The following is a 21714-nucleotide window of genomic DNA, read 5'->3' as shown; positions in this document are numbered from 1 at the left end:
TAAGTCCAATGGTCCCAAAGTTGTCGGACTTATTTTGGCCAATCTTGTGGTGAAAGGGAACCTTTTGAAACCCAAAAAGACTAACATGCCTCTCCCTGGTGCAGCAACAAAACCCTGCAGCACATTTGGCTGGCGTGATGCGAAAAATAAACGGCTGAATCTGCAGTCCATCTGCATGCTATAAAACAATGCTGTATTGTGAGATGCTGACCCAGGTGACGTCACATTCGCATTCGTCCTAAACCCGAGACTGGAGCCAGAAGACACTTTTTTTATGGCGTGGGATTTAAAAATTGAATAAATAAAACAATCGGTTCCACAGACACATCCAAGCAGTCCATTTCATTCAGGAGCATAAAATACTGTGTGAAATATGAAATAATCAAGCTTTTTGATTTCATAGGCACTTTAAATGAAAGGCCAATAAATGGTTATAACACCCACCTCGTTTGGAGAATATCTAAACATTAAAATGCTTTTTGAATATTTGACCTTTAAGCTTAAAACGTTTTGATGTCAGTGTTGCATGCTAATTTTGTGGTGTGTAGGATGTCTTTTGGCGTAAGTGTCAGCAGATGAGTTAAACTCAACCCAAAAGTTGTCAAGAAATCATAATTCACTAACAAATGACCATTTAATAAAAACACTAACAGCATACTTTGTTGTTGTAGAACACCAAATACTGTGTGTATTACATTAAAAAATGACCATAAGTTACATAAAATAGGAAAATAAATCAAGTTCCATAAAAAGAAAACAATCCGTCAACATGGGCCTGGTTTTAAAATAACGCATATTACACTGTAAACCAGGAAAAAACATAATTAGCTGTATAACACAATTCACATCCCATTTTAGTAACATCGGAGGTTTTAGTGTTGCAGAGGAGCCATTCATTGTCATAAAACGGTACATTACGTATTTATTCCTATCACACAACTACCCTTCCTTCTTGATGCCATACAAAATATTGGCAAAAGCACTTGGCATGAAATCACATTAGTTAGCTTGGATATGCTATATTCTAAGCCATCTAAAACTTAATAGGACTCTTCAATAAAAGATCATTTGGGCATTGTTTTCATAGTGAAATGCAATTACATATTTCACCCAAAAAATCAAATTATGAGCTTATACGGTGAGGATGGAGCACATTTAAAAATACCAAGAAGTTCTCTTTTCATAAAAATAGAACATGTCATATGATTCTCTGTGACTGGGGCTCATCTACATGAATTATGGGTACCTTTTCTAAAATGATAAGTAAATCTCATGAGAGAACCGTGAGAACCACAGTTCCCTTGGTCTTCTTGAGGAGGTCCACAGCTTCAGCATGTGTCACACCCTCCAGACAGTGTCCGTTCACTGCGATTATCTGATCTCCTCGTTTCAACGTCCCGTCCTCAATGGCCGCTCCCTGCAGAGAACAAATACAGTGGGGCAAATAAGTATTTAGTCAACCACCAATTGTGCAAGTTCCCCTACTTGAAAAGATTAGAGAGGCCTGTAATTGTCAACATGGGTAAACCTCAACCATGAGAAACAGAAAGTGGAAAAAAAAAACAGAAAATCACATTGTTTGATTTTTAAAGAATTTATTTCCAAATTAGAGTGGAAAATAAGTATTTGGTCACCTACAAACAGGCAAGATTTCTGGCTGTTAAAGAGGTCTAACTTCTTCTAACCAGGTCTAACGAGGTCTAACGAGGCTCCACTCTTTACCTGTATTAATGGCACCTGTTTTAACTCATTATCGGTATAAAAGACACCTGTGCACAACCTCAGTCAGTCACACTCCAAACTCCACTATGGCCAAGACCAAAGAGCTGTCGAAGGACACCAGAGACAAAATTGTAGACCTGCACCAGACTGGGAAGACTGAATCTGCAATAGGTAAAACGCTTGGTGTAAAGAAATCAACTGTGGAAGCAATTACTAGAAAATAGAAGACATACAAGACCACTGATAATCTCCCTCGATCTGGGGCTCCTTGCAAGATCTCACCCCGTGGCGTCAAAATGATAACAAGAACGGTGAGCAAAAATCCCAGAACCACACGGGGGGACCTAGTGAATGACCTACAGAGAGCTGGGACTACAGTAACAAAGGCTACTATCAGTAACACAATGCGCCGCCAGGGACTCAAGTCCTGCACTACCAGACGTGTCACCCTGCTGAAGAAAGTACACGTCCTGGCCCGTCTGCGGTTCTCTAGCATTTGGATGGTCCAGAAGAGGACTGGGAGAATATGTTATTGTCAGATGAAACCAAAATAGAATGTTTTGGTAGAAACACAGGTTCTAGTGTTTGGAGGAGAAAGAATACTGAACTGCATCCGAAAAACACCATACCCACTGTGATGCATGGGGGTGGAAACATCATGCTTTGGGGCTGTTTTTCTGCAAAGGACCAGGACGACTGATCTGTGTTTAGGAAAGAATGATTGGGGCCATGTATCGAGAGATTTGGAGTGAAAATCTCCTTCCATCTGCAAGGGCATTGAAGATGAGACATGGCTGGGTCTTTCAGCATGACAATGATCTCAAACACACAGCCAGGGCAACAAACGAGTGGCTTTGTAAGAGGCATTTCAAAGTCCTGGAGTGGCCTAGCCAGTCTCCTGATCTCAACCCCATGGAAAATCTGTGGAGGGAGTTGAAAGTCCGTGTTGCCCAACGACAGCCCCAAAACATCACTGCTCTAGCGGAGATCTGCATGGAGAAATGGCCAAAATTCCAGCAACAGTGTGTGAAAAGCTTGTGAAGAGTTACAGAAAACGTTTGGCCTCCGTTATTGTCAACAAAGGGTATATAACAAAGAATTGAGATGAACTTTTGGTATTGACCAAATACTTCATTTTCCACTCTAATTTGGAAATAAATTCTTTAAAAATCAAACAGTGATTTTATGTTTTTTTTTGCCACATTCTGTGTCTCATGGTTGAGGTTTACCCATGTTGACAATTACAGGCCTCTGTAATATTTTCAAGTGGGAGAACTTGCACAATTAGTGGTCGACTAAATACTTATTTGGCCCATTGTATGAATATTGGTCTTCACACAAGTCACAAACTACAAACAGCATCTATGGTGAAACATAGTTTAGCATGAGAGGGGCTCATTTTTTGTTTGAGTCAGCTGTCTCTAAGACATATTTCATGGCCAAATTTAAGATGTGTACAGTTAAATCTGTTATATCTGTTGGCATATAGACCAATACGGAAAATACTCATAAAATGCTGAAAGTGCAGCAAAAACACACCAATTTCACGGTACATTTGACCACATGCGGCATTGACATTTGACAATAAAAGGAATTATTACTTACAGCTTTAATAGTGTGCTTCCATGGCAACTATGACTACCTGTCTAATAAACTCAACAGGACTGCCGTGGGAAATTATCCAATGCCACTAATATGTCAGAAAACGACACATCATAAATCCACACTTGTATTTATGCATTTATGCAAACAATATTTTCTTCCAGAACTCTTCCATCAAATGCAGTGATGGTCTTCGTGACGTGTACAGTATATTTGGGCGGTACCAGTTATCTATGAGTGGGAACCTGAATACCCCAACTGTTGATGTTTATTTTCTGATGAAACTAAATAAAAAGCAACAAATAAGTCTAGTAAATATACAATGAATGATTTACATTGTGAATATATCACTTTACAATGTGTCTTCATGGAGTATGTCTGACCTTGTTAAAGATAGTTTTGATGTAAATAGGCAAGTCTCCATGTGGGCTTCCAAAGCCTCCCACAATGCTGAAGCCCAGACCTGAAGAGCTTCTATCCAGACTAACAGTCTTGTACGTGCGAGTGCTGTGGGCATACATTGAAATGTAGAAACATACTGCATTATACTTTGTGTTTTTCTAAATTCTACACAGAAACACAATTTCTACTCACTACAAATACTGTAACATATTCAATGAATGCAGTAATATTATACAGTTATTACAAATAAACTCATTGGCTGCCTTTGTTGGTGATAGATAACCCAGATCTGCTCTAGAAATACACAATTTTTACATTGACCACAGTAAGTAACTTTGGCATATTAGCACTTAGAAAACTGAAAGCACATTTCTACTTTTGGAACGGCTGTAAAGTTATTTCATAGATCAACTCTTTGAAAATTGATCAATAATACCAGCCACCCAATTTCAAATGGATTCGATGTTTATTTCTGTTAAGTTCATTGAAAGAGTTAAAGCTTCCTACCAGAGGCTATTGTGAAAGCAAGGCGGACCACTATTCTGGTCTGATAGTCGCTCATGAGTGCTACGTCCAGCTTCTACCTGCAATTTGAATACAAACAAGAACAGGAAATGGCACAATTTACTCTACATTTCAGCCAGACATTTCAAATGATCTAACTTGTAATATACAGTACTGAAGATCCATGTTATGTACGACTTTAGCCCAAATTACACCGGATGCGTGTGTGGTGCGGATCCGCCAAGTTACGTGTTGACTGCTTGCTCCGCGGTAGGTCAAAAATAGGACCAAACATAACAGCAATTTTTTTTTTTCTTTTACCATGGGTTTGTGACACCCCGACCACGTCAACAACCCGTTCTTGCTTTTACCATGGGTTTGTGACACCCTGACCACGTCAACAACCCGTTCTCTACTATTTAACTCTTTCACTCCCAGCCATTTTCACCAGAACAAGGCCCTTCGCTCCCGGCCGTTTTTTCTGGATTTTGACTGATTTTGCAAGGCCCACAGAAAATTCTATTCTATTGCTATATAAACTTTGAACCCACCAAAAGAAAGATTGGACTCTCTTCTTTCAGCAGAAAAAAAAGTAAGTTCGTATCTTTTTCCATTCTTTAGAAATCAGCATTAGAAAATAGCTTAGTTTGAGCAATTTTCCAATTTCTGATGAAAAAACGGAGAAAATGAGCTTTTTGTAAACGCATACATTTCAAACATAACTTTGACTTTAACAAAGCTATTTTTTGCATTAGTTACATCCCAAACATCTGAATAATGTTTTCCTTTTACAAAATACTATGAACAACCAGACAAATAGAGCTTTAGATAGAATAGTAACAATTTATTCACACACAACGACTGAGAGATGACGGTTTGTCGCCGAGATGACGCCGTTGTCGCCACGTCAGCTGTGTAAACTTTTCCCTCATCGTTGTCTGTCTCACAAAGATGGATTATTTTTGCATTTCTGCGGTGTTTGCTAGGCGAGCCGCTCCACGGGGGGTTTCACTCGTTTTGCACGATCGTCCAGCGCCTGGTGTCCCAGGCGTCCTCTCGTTGTTTTGTCCGGTCGGAGCGCCGCCTGGGCTCAATCCGCCAGCGCTTTGACAATGCTGGCCGGCCGTTCACTGCTGTTGAATCGGCTTGTCTAGTCTTCCAAAATGCGCTACTGCCCTCCAGTGGCCAGTTTTATTGCTTTAAAATTGGTTTGGAGCGTTTTTCTTTGTTTCTCAGATACAGTGGAAGCTATATATGCTTCTTATTAAGAAAAAAGCAAAAGACGTATAAATACGGTTGCGGGACAGTTGAGCATTTAAAAATAAAACGTATTTATACGGTTCCGGGAGCAAATGAGTTAATTACATTACTTGCATAACTCACCGTCCACCCTCATAGCTTCTGCTATGGCGTTGCATGCAGAGTCCCTTTTAAAGTTGTAAAAAGTATCTGCTGCATCGTAAACCACGTTATGACTTTCCACCTCCATAATAAATCTTTCATCGTCCATGCTAGTGTTTAAACCGTGAATAAGCACCTGGCCTGTTGACTCCAGGCCTGGCTCCGCCCACAGATATGACTGCGGCAAAAAATAGCCCAAACCAAACCGGCATGTCGGAGCTTGTCCGCAGTCATTCCGCAGCGCATAAGCAGCCGGTATAATTTGAATAATATGATAGAATGGAAACGGATTGGCTCCGCTGCTATATCTTGGCAGATCTGCACGCATCCGGTATAATCTGGCCTTTTGTGGCTTCGTAGTTAAAAGTTTGCAGTGAGGTAGTAGCATGATACTTTTTGGTCCCGTGTTCAAATTCCTCTGTTGAAGCGTTACTCTTTTATTTTCAAATATTTTATTGAATTGTCACACATTAACAGGATGGATACAGGCAAAGACATCAAAAAGTTTCACGCCTGGGTGAGGGTTGTCTTGTCTCGGTATATTGTTATCGCTTCCTGTTTTATTTTGAAGCCTCACCCTCCTGTTTCCCCCACTCACCCTTCCTGCTGCCTCACCTGTCTCTGATTGTGATTACCCATTGTTCCCAACTGTGCCCCATTCCTCTGTCTCGTGCCAAAGTGCCTTCGCCCTTCGTTGCCGCTACATCCAGCATCCATAGCGACAGATATTATACATAGTAAATTTGTTCATAGGGGTTTACCACAGTCTATTGTTATATTGTGCCTCATGCTTAGTGACCTACTCCAGTGCATTTTGCCTGGCTCCCTTATTTCTCGTTTGTATTAGGGTTGTTCCGATCATGTTTTTTTGCTCCCGATCCGATCGTTTTAGTTTGAGCATCTGCCAATCCCGATATTTACCGATCTGATTGCTTTTTTTTTTGCTCCCTATTCAATTCCAATCATTCCCGATAATTTTTCCCGATCATATACATTTTGGCAATGCATTAAGAAAAAAATGAATAAAACTCGGACAAATATATACATTCAACATACAGTACATAAGTACTGTATTTGTTTATTATGACGATAAATCCTCAAGATGGCATTTACATTATTAACATTCTTTCTGTGAGACGGATCCACGGATAGAAAGACTTGTAATTCTTAAAGGATAAATGTGACCTTGTATATTGTGACTAAATATTGCCATCTAGTGTATTTGTTGAGCTTTCAGTAAATGATACTGTAGCCATTTAACTTCTGCCCAAATGCATGATGGGAAGTGCAACCATGACTGTGCGTAGTGGTACCAATTGATATATCTTCTCTGCGTTGGGAAATAAATTAGGGTGTTAAAAAAAAAAACTATTACCTTTCTTCCCCACATTGCTTCCCACGATATTTCTAATTGTTGATAGAGGGATTGTAAGGCTTTAGCCAATTAAAAAAATCTTCAAAGGCTGCCAAAATTCTCTCTACGGTGCCATTATAGATTGAACATGACAATGCGTGAGTGGGTAGTGCGGCGCATGCATTAATTGCGTCAAATATTTAAAAATTATTACCGCCGTTAACACGATAAATTTGATAGCCCTAGTTTAAGCCAAAACTAAAGACTCTGGATGAGTGTAAGACATTTTGTTTGTAACGTAAAATACAATTAGAAAACAATTTAATTAAAAAATATATATATATATTAAAAAAAGGCATGTCCAATATTTTTTTGCCGATTCCGATACTTTGAAAATGACTCGATCGGGATGTCTCTAGTTTGTATCATTTTGTTTCATAGCCCGTTATTTCCTACTTCTGGAGCACCCTCAGTTTGTTCCTGCATCGGCCATTTGTGTTAATAAAAGACTGAATTCTGCATCTGAGTCCGCTCCATTTTGTCTAAGCGTGACAAGCTGGGGCGCTGCTAGGGATTTTGGGCCCCATGAAAAGATATCACTTTGCACCCCACCACCAGTGTTGGGACACACACACACACACACACACACATTTAGAGTATCAAGTACGTAATTTTCTGCATTCTGGTGAATCTTTACACACTAATTTGTGCATTTTCTGCATTAATTTAAGATGAAAATATATTTACGTGAACATACAGCGTATAGAGCAATAATGAATAGACTGATATGTAGGTACTGAAGGCCATCTTTTACAATCTAAATATATTTTTATTTGAAATATTCTCAAATCAAATACCATAATGAATGACTTAGAATAAATGTTTTGCTTTAACTATACTACAGTATACATTAACCACAATTAAAATAACATCATCTTTAGAATGGTATAACAAACAACAACAAGGCACCCTTGTTAACAAACTAAATTCAATTGATGACAAACTAAATTCAATAAATTCTTGACCAACTGGATTCAAGCCGATTTAAAAAAACTAAATTTCCACACCAATTTTCAACATCTGTAGGATACCAAAAAATACCGTCATTATTTGGAATTTATGTTTTTGAATAGGTGAATATCGCTCATTGAGGCCGAGAAAATCCCGTATTTCTTACGGAGTGAGCTGGGACCTCGCTTCGGAGATTTGTAATCGACATCGCGAGGTACCAGATGGGGCTGGAGTGGGCTAAGATAACAGGTTAATTTTCAGCACTGACACAAGACACCAACTTTCCTTTGTGAAGTACTTTGTCACATCCTGTTGGCCTTTTCTACCCCTCTCCTGTTTTGCTTTCTTTTCTTTCCTTTTTTGATAACCAGATTTTTGTTTTGAAAACATTTCTGCAGTCCCATGCACTCCGAGTCATTGACTGGTGTAAATGCGCACCCCTGCTCCCGGTCTGATCGAAGGAAGGGCGGATCAAACCATTTAATTAAAATACGGAGGTTGGGGACAGGGGGTTTGGCAATACGTACATATGCTCTCTGGGTGTTTACTCTCTGCCAAAAACAAAACAAGAAAAAGAAACCCTTCGTTTTATTCCTATTAAAATTATAATGATTAATTTTTACATTTATAAACGATTACCTAATGTTCTAATTTTCTTTGTGGGGTTTGTGGAATCATACCACTTTTCACCCCTATACGGCGTCCATGGAGACAAGTGAATAATAAAGTTTAAAAAACGCAGAATTACCTTCCCTCTGAAAAAGAGTCAAGATAAAGGTGCCCCCCTCCCCAGCCACATACAACAAATATTCACTCATTCACAATTTAAACATTACAAAGATTAAACAGGTTAAATAAATAGAGAGGAAGATAAAATAGTTAAAGAAAAATTACAATAAAAGTGGGGGGGATAGGTAGCCCAATGGTTTTTGGCTTCAATAGAAATGGGATCTATCTGGAGTAGAAAAGGCTGCCAATTTCTATCAAAGGCTTGCATGGAACCTTTTTTGTGTGTAGGTGGAGAAGAATGAGTCCACTTAACCCTTTTAAAATAATGTTCACATATTCTTTTGCAGCTGATCGGGAATAGCAAACCTGCCTCGGATGATTAACGTAATGATGATGAGTATACTGTAGGCTTATTATAAAATATAGTTAAAGAATAATAATTATTATTCCCTCACTCCTGCACTTGATAAACCCAAATTAGGCTAATGTCTGGTGACGGGCCTGGTACTGCTGCTTGAAAAGTTGGAATAAAATTACATTAGCCCATTCCCCTTTACACTAGTTTGACCAAGCCACTTATAATTGGGTGTGCATGTCGAAGTCTATTAAATTAGGGCCTTAAATATTCAAACACAAACAAACTTCTCTCCAGCAACACTTTGACCAATCAACAAAGAAACCAACAAATTAGTTAACAAGGAAACTACTGTCGGCTCATCTTAAGACACTCACAGAACAAAACCAACAGAAAGTCCTTTGTCCTAAGTTCCTAAAAGCAATTAAAATGGTTTACTGCCTCAGTTGAGGGTAGTGACTCATGACTGTGGCCCATTTATTTATTTCCATTAAGTGGTTGATTACTGGCTACTTGTGCTACAGTTTACAGTACTTTTTATTACAGGGGTACATTTATTACCGGGCGAAGGCATGTCAAGTCGCCGCTCATGTTGTTTTTCTTGAAGTCAGAGGTGTGTACACGAGCATTTTAAAAAAAAATCAAAAAATCAATTCCTCTGTTATTTGTGGAGTTCACAATTAAATTCGTCAAGAAAACGCATCGATCTTTAGAGACAGATTAAAAAAAAAAAAAAAAAAAGAAATCATGTATTAATTATTGTTTGGTTTACATACAGTATGGCTACGTATATGTACAGTGCCTTGCAAAAGTATTCGGCCCCCTTGAACCTTGCAACCTTTCGCCACATTTCAGGCTTCAAACATAAAGATATAAAATTTAAATTTTTTGTCAAGAATCAACAACAAGTGGGACACAATCGTGAAGTGGAACAAAATTTATTGGATAATTTAAACTTTTTTAACAAATAAAAAACTGAAAAGTGGGGCGTGCAATATTATTCGGCCCCCTTGCGTTAATACTTTGTAGCGCCACCTTTTGCTCCAATTACAGCTGCAAGTCGCTTGGGGTATGTTTCTATCAGTTTTGCGTATCGAGAGACTGACATTCTTGCCCATCCTTCCTTGCAAAACAGCTCGAGCTCAGTGAGGTTGGATGGAGAGTGTTTGTGAACAGCAGTCTTCAGCTCTTTCCACAGATTCTCGATTGGATTCAGGTCTGGACTTTGACTTGGCCATTCTAACACCGGGATACGTTTATTTTTGAACCATTCCATTGTAGATTTGGCTTTATGTTTTGGATCATTGTCCTGTTGGAAGATAAATCTCCGTCCCAGTCTTAGGTCTTGTGCAGATACCAACAGGTTTTCTTCCAGAATGTTCCTGTATTTGGCTGCATCCATCTTCCCGTCAATTTTAACCATCTTCCCTGTCCCTGCTGAAGAAAAGCAGGCCCAAACCATGATGCTGCCACCACCATGTTTGACAGTGGGGATAGTGTGTTCAGGGTGATGAGCTGTGTTGCTTTCACGCCAAACATATCGTTTTGCATTGTGGCCAAAAAGTTCAATTTTGGTTTCATCTGACCAGAGCACCTTCTTCCACATGTTTGGTGTGTCTCCCAGGTGGCAAACTTTAAACGAGACTTTTTATGGATATCTTTGAGAAATGGCTTTCTTCTTGCCACTCACCATAAAGGCCAGATTTGTGCAGTGTACGACTGATTGTTGTCCTATGGACAGACTCTCCCACCTCAGCTGTAGATCTCTGCAGTTCATCCAGAGTGATCATGGGCCTCTTGGCTGCATCTCTGATCAGTTTTCTCCTTGTTTGAGAAGAAAGTTTGGAAGGATGGCCGGGTCTTGGTAGATTTGCAGTGGACGGATGCTCCTTCCATTTCAATATGATGGCTTGCACAGTGCTCATTGAGATGTTTAAAGCTTGGGAAATCTTTTTGTATCCAAATCCGGCTTTAAACTTCTCCACAACAGGATCTCGGACCTGCCTGGTGTGTTCCTTGGTTTTCATAATGCTCTCTGCACTTTAAACAGAACCCTGAGACTATCACAGAGCAGGTGCATTTATACGGAGACTTGATTACACACAGTTGGATTCTTTTTATCATCATCGGTCATTTAGGACAACATTGGATCATTCGGAGATCCTCAGTGAACTTCTGGAGTGAGTTTGCTGCACTGAAAGTAAAGGGGCCGAATAATATTGCACGCCCCACTTTTCAGTTTTTTATTTGTTAAAAAAGTTTAAATTATCCAATAAATGTTGTTCCACTTCACTTGTTGTTGATTCTTGACAAAAAAATTAAATTTCATATCTTTATGTTTGAAGCCTGAAATGTGGCGAAAGGTTGCAAGATTCAAGGGGGCCAAATACTTTTGCAAGGCACTGTATATATTTAGGTCTGTTGACCATTAGGAAAGTATCAATCCATTATTTCAATTATTCTATATACAGTGGTACCTCTACTTACGAACGTCTCTACATAAGGAGTTTCAGGTTAAGACATGCCTCAACGGGAAAATATTGCCTCTTGTAACGAAAGAAAATTCAGGTTACAAAAGGCAAAAATACAGTATGGGCTGCTACTCGCAGCTCCCAGAGTTTACTGAACGTAACATACAGTACGTAAAGCATCCAACTGGCTAAGAGGGACCTCTATTGTATGTTTGTATCCCAGAGTCCTCTTCATTCTCCCCTCGTGTTCAGACAGCATTGCTTTACATAAGTGTGTTAACTTTTATTCTTTGTTTTTCACATTATGCACAACTCTGATTTTATGTATTTTATGCAGTTTTCTAATCATAACATGTATTTGTTACATGTTTTGATGCGTTTTTATGCATTATAAAATATTAATGTCTGAATTTTGGGGGGCTTAGAACGGATTAAGACATTTACATGGAAAACACATCTCTACTACCATAATTTTCAAGTTACGAAACTACTTCCAGAACCAATTAATTTCAAAAGTAGAGCTACCTCTGTATTATAAAGTCGCACAACTAGTCTCAAGGACTCATGGCTGAAAGTGAACAGGAAGGCAGCCATTTGAGTGGCATGGTGTTGTGTGAATGGCAAACAAAATGGTGGCCCAAAATGCTGAGTAGCTGGTTAAGGGTTAGTGCAGTGAAGAGGCAAAATTCCCCCCAAAAAGTTAAAACATCCTTTTTTCAATTGGTACGACCTCAACGGCACTCCTCCGACCGCCGTTTGCCAGTCTTTATGAATTAAGGTGACAATTATTATGATTCGTCAGGTTTTTAATCATTTATTTCAGAACTTGTGCAACACAACATGCCTACTGTCCACCGCAGCTGAAAATGAAGAGTGTTCGTAAAAAATCCTCTCTCACTCTGGCACGTCAGCCACACAGTGTGTTTAGGTGCACCATGCAAAACATATTCGCCACATTTGACCCAATTCGTTATAGTATTACAGGTATTATTGTTATTATTCCTATTATAATATTATTATTCTGATTTTTATTCATAATCTATTTGTTTTGCTCTGTGTAACTGTTTTTTGCAATAGTACCAGCAGAATTTATTAAGGATTTCGTGTAGGTTTTCAGGCTGTGAAACGAATTAATGGAATTATAATGTGTTCTTAAGGGAAATCCTGCTCGACATACGACCATTTTGACTTCCATAAAAGGTCCTGGAACGAATTAACTTCCTATGTAGAGGTACCACTGTAGCTTGAAATCTATTCAAAATAACAGTTGGGACTTTTTGAAATGTCTGACAATGATTGCTGAACTTTTTCACAATAATGTATTATTTGTAACCAACCCACTGGTTTCAATTTTCAGCAATAATACTAAAAATTGATTTAGATAGAGATGCATCGATTAACACTTTTTCACTTCTGATCCGATCACGACACCTGAATTTGGATATCTTCCAATACTGTACTGATACAATTCCAGTATCTCCAGTATCTGAAAGTATTTTTTAACATTTTTATTCAGGCCTCATCATTTTAGCAATTCACTCTGACACCCCCCACCACTCCGCCCACCCAAAAAAAAAAGTGATACAATAAACTTCATACTGTTTACATGTTTTGACATTGCGGCAAAGCAAACTGTAACATTACCTGTAGGGTGACAGCGCCAATGGCATTTTTAAGTAAGGCTCCAGCCTGAATGTGATTCATTCCCTCCATGGATACGTCATTTATACTGAGAATCCTGTCTCCTGGCTGAAGGAGACACAGTATGCAAAATAAATGGACAGTACCGTTTTTTAGGACATTTAAGGGACTTGAAGTTCCAACATCTTCAAAAATTTCCTTATAAATAAGTATAGCGTAAATATACATCTAAGTGTTGTTTGAAATATTGGTCAATAATAATAAATATGCATGAGTAGGATCTCTTGTGAAAAACGAAGTTGACAGATGAGACGCCGCAATTTGACGGCAGTGACAGATGTCTGTCGCCACTAGTTAATTTACACACACACACACACGCACACACACCTTTAATTGCTGTGTTTTGGCAGCTGATCCACTGGTATCCATGGCTGCAATAAAAAGAGGTACGTTGCCATGGGGACTGCCCACTCCTCCTGCTAAAGTGATGCCTAGAGAGTCACGTGTACCCTGTGATAATGCCGCACACAATGCACACATACATTAGGCATCTTATATTGGACTCATTTCATTGAGCAAACTTAGTTTTCATATTTGTATATTTTTCAATGGGTTCTCCTCCACAAAATGAAACACTTGCAATGAACGTGTCAAAAGAAGAGGCACTAACCTTTTTAATTACAACCTTTCTGTGGTTAGGGGGGTCTTCAAATGCTGTTGGAGCAAAACGTGAGCTAAATTATCACGATACTAACTTTTTTCCCCCTTTTAAACCTGTTTTAGTACACAGGTATTTGTTTTGTAATTTACTATATGGAATCTGACTACTCACTGTGGCTCCCTCCTCTGTGCTCTGTCACCCTCTGTTGGCCGACAGAAGCATTGGATCCGTTTGAAGGCGTCAGGGTGGAACAGTTTGAGTCTTCGTTCTGGATAAAACACAACTTAAAGTATTCCTACATTCACAAAGTAACATTGTTTAGAAAATTTCATTTTCAAACATTTCAAATTAATTAAAAAACATTTATACAACCTTATGACAACAAACATGCTTTATTTAATATGAATCAAAGAAGCAAGTTGGTCTTGCAAACAGTTTACCTGGTTCTGTTCTGGGTAATGCAGACCTGCTTTAAATCGAGCCACCTCCAAGTGGAACACACCGCTGCAGTTCTGTTAAACAAACATGGATATTCCACAACAAAATTATTGTTTTGACATTGCATAAGTTTGAAGACATCCATATCAAGGGCGTAGGTTTGCATAGGGACGGTAGGGACATAACACTACTAACTTTTCAGTATGCTCAAATTCTTCCTACCAACTTTAAAGCAACCTTATTTGCATTAAATAATGAGGTTAGTTATATAAGAAATGTAGATTGTCTTCCCAGAATTGACCCTACCATTACTAAGTGAATTGAAGACTTAGATTTACCCTTTCTTACTTGCTGAATGTGCCAGTCCATTTTTTCCCCTCAAGCACACGTTTGATTGGCTGATGAGTTTCATTTATTCAAAATGTATTTATTTAGTTTCTACATTATTTATTTAAAAATTAGGGATGTCCCGATCGCATATTTTTGCACCCAAGTCCGAGTTACCTTGTTACCTTGCCGATACCGAGGCCCCAGCCGATATTATTTATTTATTTATTTTTAACAAACGTTCCAAATATGTTACAGTACTTGGAGTGGGAACCTCTTGGTACCTCACGATATGCGATACAAAGCTCATCATAACGATGATCTGACGATGTGGCGATACAACGATTATCGATACATTGGTCAGGAAATCATTGTAGGATATTCTACAAACAAATAATAAACAGAAAAACAAGCTTCTGCTGTGAATTGGAATGAGTTTATCACTAGTAGACGTCCAATCCATTTGAACTGGGAGGGTGGCAGGGAATGAACATTCGTTCATTCCCTGCCATCCCTCCCATTTCAAACGGATTTAACGTCTATGGCCGTCAGTGGCAGTCAATGCCAGGCAATGAGGTAATTTTGGGCTATTTAAGGTCATTTTCCAGTTGATTTTCAGTTACTCTGTTGATTTTGGGGGTATTTTACAGGTCACTTCCTGTTTATTTTGAGTTACAGAACAGGAAGTGACCTGGGAATCACCCAAATGAACAGGCAGTGACTCAAACTCAACAGGAAATGACCTGTAAATGCCCTGAAAATCGGACAGAATGACTGTGAAAGGTCTGGTTTCGAATGAACGAACGTTCCCAGTCTAAATGGATTCGGCGTCGTGCACCGTCAATGCAGCCTTAGAGTTAACTGAGACACTATTATGATTAGGGATGGGAATCGAAATCAGATTCCAATTCGGAACCGGTTCCGAGCGTTTCGAGGCCTCGACATCACAATGAAAAAGCCTTAACGATCCCTTTAACGATTCGTAAAGACGCGTATTGCGTCGTGACGTGTGTTGTTGTCCAGACGTATCAAACTAGCATGGCGCCAAGAACCACTCGCTCCAAAGTTTGACTACACTTCACCAGGAAAGAGTGTGAAAATGAAAGGTTACGACGGGTAAGCACGAGCATTGCAGCCATAAACATAACAATGACAGCACGTAGGTTCAAACGCTCGAAAGTGTGTCTTCACTTCACGAGGAAAAATTACAACAAAGCGACTTGCAGTCATTGCAAGGTGGAGATAACTGCATTGGGAGGGAATACGATTGCGCTGTCCTCACAGAGAGGCTAAGGCTCATTCCTGGCTATAAAAAAAAAAAAAAAGTCTAGGCTAGACAGCTAGCTAAACTCCCAAATGACGATGCAGAAGACTTTGGTATAATTTGCTGACTTTATTCAACCATCACTTGAAGAGTGAAACTAAGAATAGAAATGAAACAAATCAATTTCGTCCCCAATAACAAACAGGTTTGCATCAAAGTAAATCAGCGATGATTAGCTGCTAATAACAGTATGGTTAGCATTCGTTCGCTAGCATTAGCACATCGTTCAAACCACTACACAACTGGATTTAAGTGTCCGATCGCGAGTGGAAACACAACAACAACAACACAAAAGATGATACATACAGGCGTTGCCTCTGTAGATATTAACATTAACAAAGAACGTAGGCTCGTAGAAGTGTTTCCCTCTCTCACTCACTTGGATGCAGCATTTCTTCTTTGGGTGTATGCGCGCTCAAACTGCGGCCCGCGGCGCAAATACGGCCCACCTCCACATTTGGTCCGGCCATTTTGAAATTTTTTTTTTTTCCTCAATCGTGTTATTTATTTTCTGGCCTTTTCCTTGAAGAATTCAGAGAGGGTTATTTGGTTATTATCTATTTATTTAATAGTGTTTTTATTATTAATTATTATTATTATTATAAAGAATCCAGAAAGGGTTATTTGATTGTGGCTTTCTGGAAAACAATAATTTTTTACATTTATGCACTTCTGCAATCGTCACACTTTTTCTGTAACAAACTGACCCCGGCCCCTCATCAGAGAAGGGAAAAGTTATGTGGCCCTCACAGGAAAAAGTTTGGGGACCCCTGCTTTAACACATATTGCCAAAGGCAGAACAAAAACCTATCTGCCTATATATACCAATATTTTTTATTTCTATTAGATAAATGTTTCAGTAAAATGTTACACATTCTTGTGTATTTGCCACTTATTGCCACAGTTAACATTGAGGCTTTGGGCCTCTTTTGATCTCGTTGTGAGTTTGTAAGGTTGTGACTTCTGATTAAACAAACTCGATGCCAATCAAAACGTTTGTTCTTTCCCCCCAAATTAGAATCGATAAGAGAATCGATAAAGAATCGAATCGTTAAGCAATATCGATAATGGAATCGGAATCGTAAAAATCCTATCAATTCCCATCCCTAATTATGATGGAAGATTTTGGTAGCAACTTGTTGGTTCCTATTTATTTATCTTTTTAGACATTGACACATTTTTAAAACTATATCTCGATTCTTGGCAGGAGCATATCGATAACCTTTTGTGATACAAAGTATCACGATATATCACCAGTTTGATACTTTGTCACACCCTTATACAGTACTGTACTGTTTACAGTGCTTCCTCTTCTGTTTTTTCCTGGAGTATAAAACATGTATTTTTGTTTCTTTTTGAAATACAATAGTATTTGTTTTTTATGTTATTTATTAGCTAATAAAAAAATAATAAATAAAAAACATGATCCTTTTCACCAGATTTCAATCCTCTGAAAAATGGCCCGATTTCCAATCACGTGATCAGATCAGGGACATCCCTATTAAAAATATTTTTATTTGCAGCCTATGCAGACATTTTTTCAAATAATCATACATTAATCATAATCGAGGTAAAAAGTCATTTTTTTGTTGGGTTCGGCTGAGCTTGTGGACAAAAGCAGTAGTGTTTTACCTATACGAAGGCTCAATTTTTATTTTTGTTATACCCTGACTAAGATCTTTTTTTCATCTATATTTAATTTATTTATTTAGACAGACAATGTTGGGTGTTCTTAAGAGAAACTTTCATTTTTTGCATTCCTGGATAGTTAAGAGATTATTAACTCATTTGCTCCCAAAAACGTATAAATATGTTCTATTTTTAATTGTTTCAGTGTCCCAAAGACGTATTTATATGTGGTTTACATTTTTTTTTTCACAAGAGACATCTCTGGGTTCTGATTCAACTTAGCTCCAAAGCACAATGCTGAAAATCCATTTTAAAGCAATAAAACTGGCCAATGGAGGGCAGTAGCGCATTTGGTAAGACCCAAAACCCGATTCAACGGAATGAACGGCAGGGCCGCACGGCCGGGGCGCCGGCGGAAGACAACCGAATGGACGTCCAGGATGCCAGGTGGCGGACAACCGAGCAGAACAACCGGGAGGACGCCCGGGATCCCAGGCGCTGGACGACCGAGCAAAACAACCGGGACCACCAGTGCAGCGGACGATGCCATTGAGTCTGTGCTGCTCGCCGGGCAGAGACAGGCGGCGATGAGGGAAAAGTTTACCCCGCCTGTCGCAGCGTCATCTCTCAGTTAGCAAAGTAACAATTTATTTACACATACCTATCAAAAGCTCTATTTGTCTTGTTGTTTGTTATTTTGTAGTAGGAAAACATTCAGATGTTTGGGACGTCACATAAGCTAAAAATAGCTGTGTTAAAGTCAAAGTTATGTTTGAAATGTATGCTTTCACAAAAAGCTCAATTTCTCAGTTTTTTTCATCAGAAATTGGAAAATTGCTCAAACAAAGATATATTCTAATGCCGATTTCTACAGAATGGAAAAAGATATGAACTAACTTTTTTTTCCTGCTGAAAGAAGGGAGTCTAATCTTTCCTTTGGTGGGTTCCATGTTTATATAGCAATAGAACAGAATTTTCTGTGGGCCTTGCAAAATCAGTCAATAATCCAGTAAAATGGACGGGAAATCCACTAAAACAGCCGCGAGTGAAGGGGGTTGCACCGGTGAAAATGGCTGGGAGTGAATGAGTGAACAAGTTTGTATATATTGTGTATGTTAACATAATTAAAAGTTATGTCAAAATATTGCCATTTAAATTTGCTAATAAAATCCAGTCAGTTATCCTGGAAGTTTTCAAAATGTTTGTTTAGTATTTGTTGAAAACAAAGGTTAGACTCAAACGGTGTGTCACCTGAACCAATACACGTGAAAGTTAGTACGAGTCAATACAGATTTATTTTGTATTGATCACTAAGCTTAAGAATTAATTAAGTTAATATTCGTGAGAAATGTAGCGCTGACCCCCGTTCAATAATGTGTTTGGTCTTATTAATGTCCCGTCCCCCGCAAAAACTGTACATGCAAGTTATGCTGTTACATCGTCCCTACCAATGTTGAGACCGAACCTACTCCCTGATCCATATTATAGTTTTTCATTTCATTTAACTGAAATACACGGCATTGTCGACCAAGGGGCACGCTTTAGAAGCCCCGCCCACAAAAAAAACCACAAAGGAAATGGTTTATTCATTTGTTTGTTTGGCCCTTTTTCCAAAAACAGAGGTCAAAACGAGCAGTTTTGTACTTCTGTAACCTTTCTACGTCATAAAGACTGAGATCCCACCTCTAATTTCAAGGTCCCGCCTTCATCCCCTCAACCCATACTGTGGCACCCACCCACTGTCTCCGCACAGGCATGTTGAACCTTGGCCACAATCTTTTTCTTCTGATTGATTGAATTTTCTTCGGTGTGTCTTTCTTCTTCGGGGGTCAGTGTTAGTTGGCACCAAATGGTGCGTTATCGCCTCCTTCAACTTGTCAAATTATCAAATTAAATTAGAGATTGAGCACCGCTGAGGATGAGGACACCCTATATGCCAAGCTGACACTGACGCTAAGCCTACCATTTGACAAATAAATAAATAGATTAAAACATGAGTAAAATGTTACTTTCTTTACAAAAAGCAGTTTTTCAGTGGGCAGTGACGTGCGGTCAGGGGAGGCAGGTGAGGCAGAGCCTCACCTGTCATCATGACAAAAAAATAATTATAGCATCAAATTTATATTAATATTTGTCCATTGCTCTTAATGTATGATTCATTTCAAACATTTTTTATAGTCAAAATCGCTGAATTTGCCCATTTCCTGTTCAAATAACGAAATGAAACGAGAGGTGCGGCAGCAACTAGTAAAGCCTCACCTCTGATTGCGCAATCCATAACAAACTGGGTTGATACATGGAATTGGAGCATGCTGGTTGCCGTACATCTGCATGTTGCCATTATAATGTTTCCAGATACGTTTATTTGACCTGATTTTCCACAGTCTGGCTAATGTCTTTAACCCTTAAAGTTTAATGTTTGTTAGCGACATATTTAGTTTTGCTGATGGGAAATAAAACGGCAGTGAAAAGGCACAGGTTGCGGCAGATAGTACGCTGCCGCACAGAAAGGGGGCGAACGTGAGCCAACAGGTAATGGCGCCAGGCGAATCAAGTGCACTGCGGCGAGCCGTTTTGTATTGTTTACTACGTCGACATCGGACTCCCAAAATGGAAGAGGATTATACATCCAAACTTAAAAAATTCTCAAAACTGGACTTTCAGTCAAAAGTGGACCTGATTAACAGAGGAAGACCAACGCCGGAGCTAAAAGGTTTGCTTCAAACTACGGGACAGTCTAAGATAACTCGCTCTTTTCAAACGGAGTGGTACACCCGAAAAGACTGGCTGTGTGGCTGTCCTTCGAAAAACTGCCTTTACTGCTTCCCATGCCTTTTGTTCTCAACTTGTGCCAATGTCTGGACTAACACGGGATATTGTGACATGAAAAATTTACCACGAAGTCTCAGCAAACATGAGAGATCGTACACTCACATTCAAAGCCAGACTGCTTTAAAAATTTTTGGAAGCTCAAGGATCGATTTGGCTTTGAACGAACAGCGGCGGCTCAACGTTAGCACCCACAATTCTAAGGTAAAGGAGAACCGCGAGATTTTGAAAGACCTCATTAATGCAACCTGCTTCTTAGCTAAGCAGGAGTTAGCATTTCGTGGTAACGATGAGAGGGCAAGCTCTACTAATCGTGGCAATTATGTCGAACTTTTATACGCTTTTGCTGAGAAAGATGAGAGGTTAGCTAGACATTTGGACACATCCACTGTGTTTTCTGGCTTGTCAAATAGCATACAGAACGATCTAATTGAAGCAATCGGTGATGTGATACAGTCGGAATAGGACCGATTCAGGACAACTTTCCTCCCTGGCGATCATCTCCATTGAGGCGGAGAGACTTTTAAAACTAAAGGAAAATAAGGAGGAGTTTTACAACAAAGTAACTGAGGTTTTTGTGGCGAAGGGCAGGTGCATGGACTTCATCTACAAATAAAGGTAAGACCACAGTTTTCATTTTAATCTTAATATTTTAAAACTAAATTTTGGCCTTAAATAAAATATACTTTTTCTTTTGATGCTTTTTGTTGAGCAATCTGTATTAAATTGATTTAAGTATCAGATTCAAGTTTTAAAAACAACTGAATATTTCACAAAAGGTCAAAATTGAAATCTGTGGTTTTGTACACCACTCTGTACTCATTTATGTTGTATGAACTAAAGACTTGCGATGGCAATTCCAACACATGGAGAGTGTAGCGCAAATGCACGTTATTTTCTACCTTTACGTATCTGTAATATGTACCGTGTGTGTTTTGTGAAGAATGCTGATGAGATATGAAATAACCAGTAGTTAATTGAATAAGCTACCCTTTTTGGTTATATATTTGTAAATCTGACACTTAAGGAGTCAGTGCCTCACCAACCACGAACCTCACCGCACGTCACTGGTATATGGTGATATCATTCCAAGTTGCTGTGGCAACGGCAAGTTATCACGTGATTGGTTAGCCTGATATGTCACTCTTTTGCCTCGTAAATTGGACTACCTGATTGGTATGTCATCATCATAATCATTTGTTCAGGAAGTAGTGTCAGGAAACGAGTTGTTAAAAAAAAAAAAAAAAAAAAGAAGGTGCGGTTAACACAGCGAAGAAGGTGTATCTGTTTTGCTGACATACTTAGTTGCACATA

At 39.0% G+C, this 21714-nt stretch overlaps 1 protein-coding gene across 1 annotated transcript in view; it reads right to left on the bottom strand.

Annotated features, from left to right (window-relative positions):
• Positions 1-294: 294 nt before the first annotated feature.
• si:dkey-92j12.5 (multiple PDZ domain protein) overlaps positions 295-21714 on the bottom strand; it is a 118168-nt gene continuing 96748 nt past the window's right edge. The window contains exons 35-42 of the mRNA XM_057843319.1: positions 14294-14365; positions 14025-14148; positions 13863-13906; positions 13580-13702; positions 13196-13300; positions 4234-4310; positions 3708-3831; positions 295-1417 (exon numbers count right to left, since the gene is read on the bottom strand). Of these exons, the coding sequence (XP_057699302.1) occupies positions 1271-1417; positions 3708-3831; positions 4234-4310; positions 13196-13300; positions 13580-13702; positions 13863-13906; positions 14025-14148; positions 14294-14365 (816 nt within the window). The 3' untranslated portion in view covers positions 295-1270. The remainder of the gene's footprint in view (positions 1418-3707; positions 3832-4233; positions 4311-13195; positions 13301-13579; positions 13703-13862; positions 13907-14024; positions 14149-14293; positions 14366-21714) is intronic.

The sequence above is a fragment of the Corythoichthys intestinalis genome, chromosome 8 (assembly GCF_030265065.1).
Source record: "Corythoichthys intestinalis isolate RoL2023-P3 chromosome 8, ASM3026506v1, whole genome shotgun sequence".
In the NCBI taxonomy this organism is placed as follows: Eukaryota; Metazoa; Chordata; class Actinopteri; order Syngnathiformes; family Syngnathidae; genus Corythoichthys; species Corythoichthys intestinalis.
Note: the sequence above shows the minus strand (reverse complement) of the source record. Positions and strands in the feature narration are given on the sequence as shown.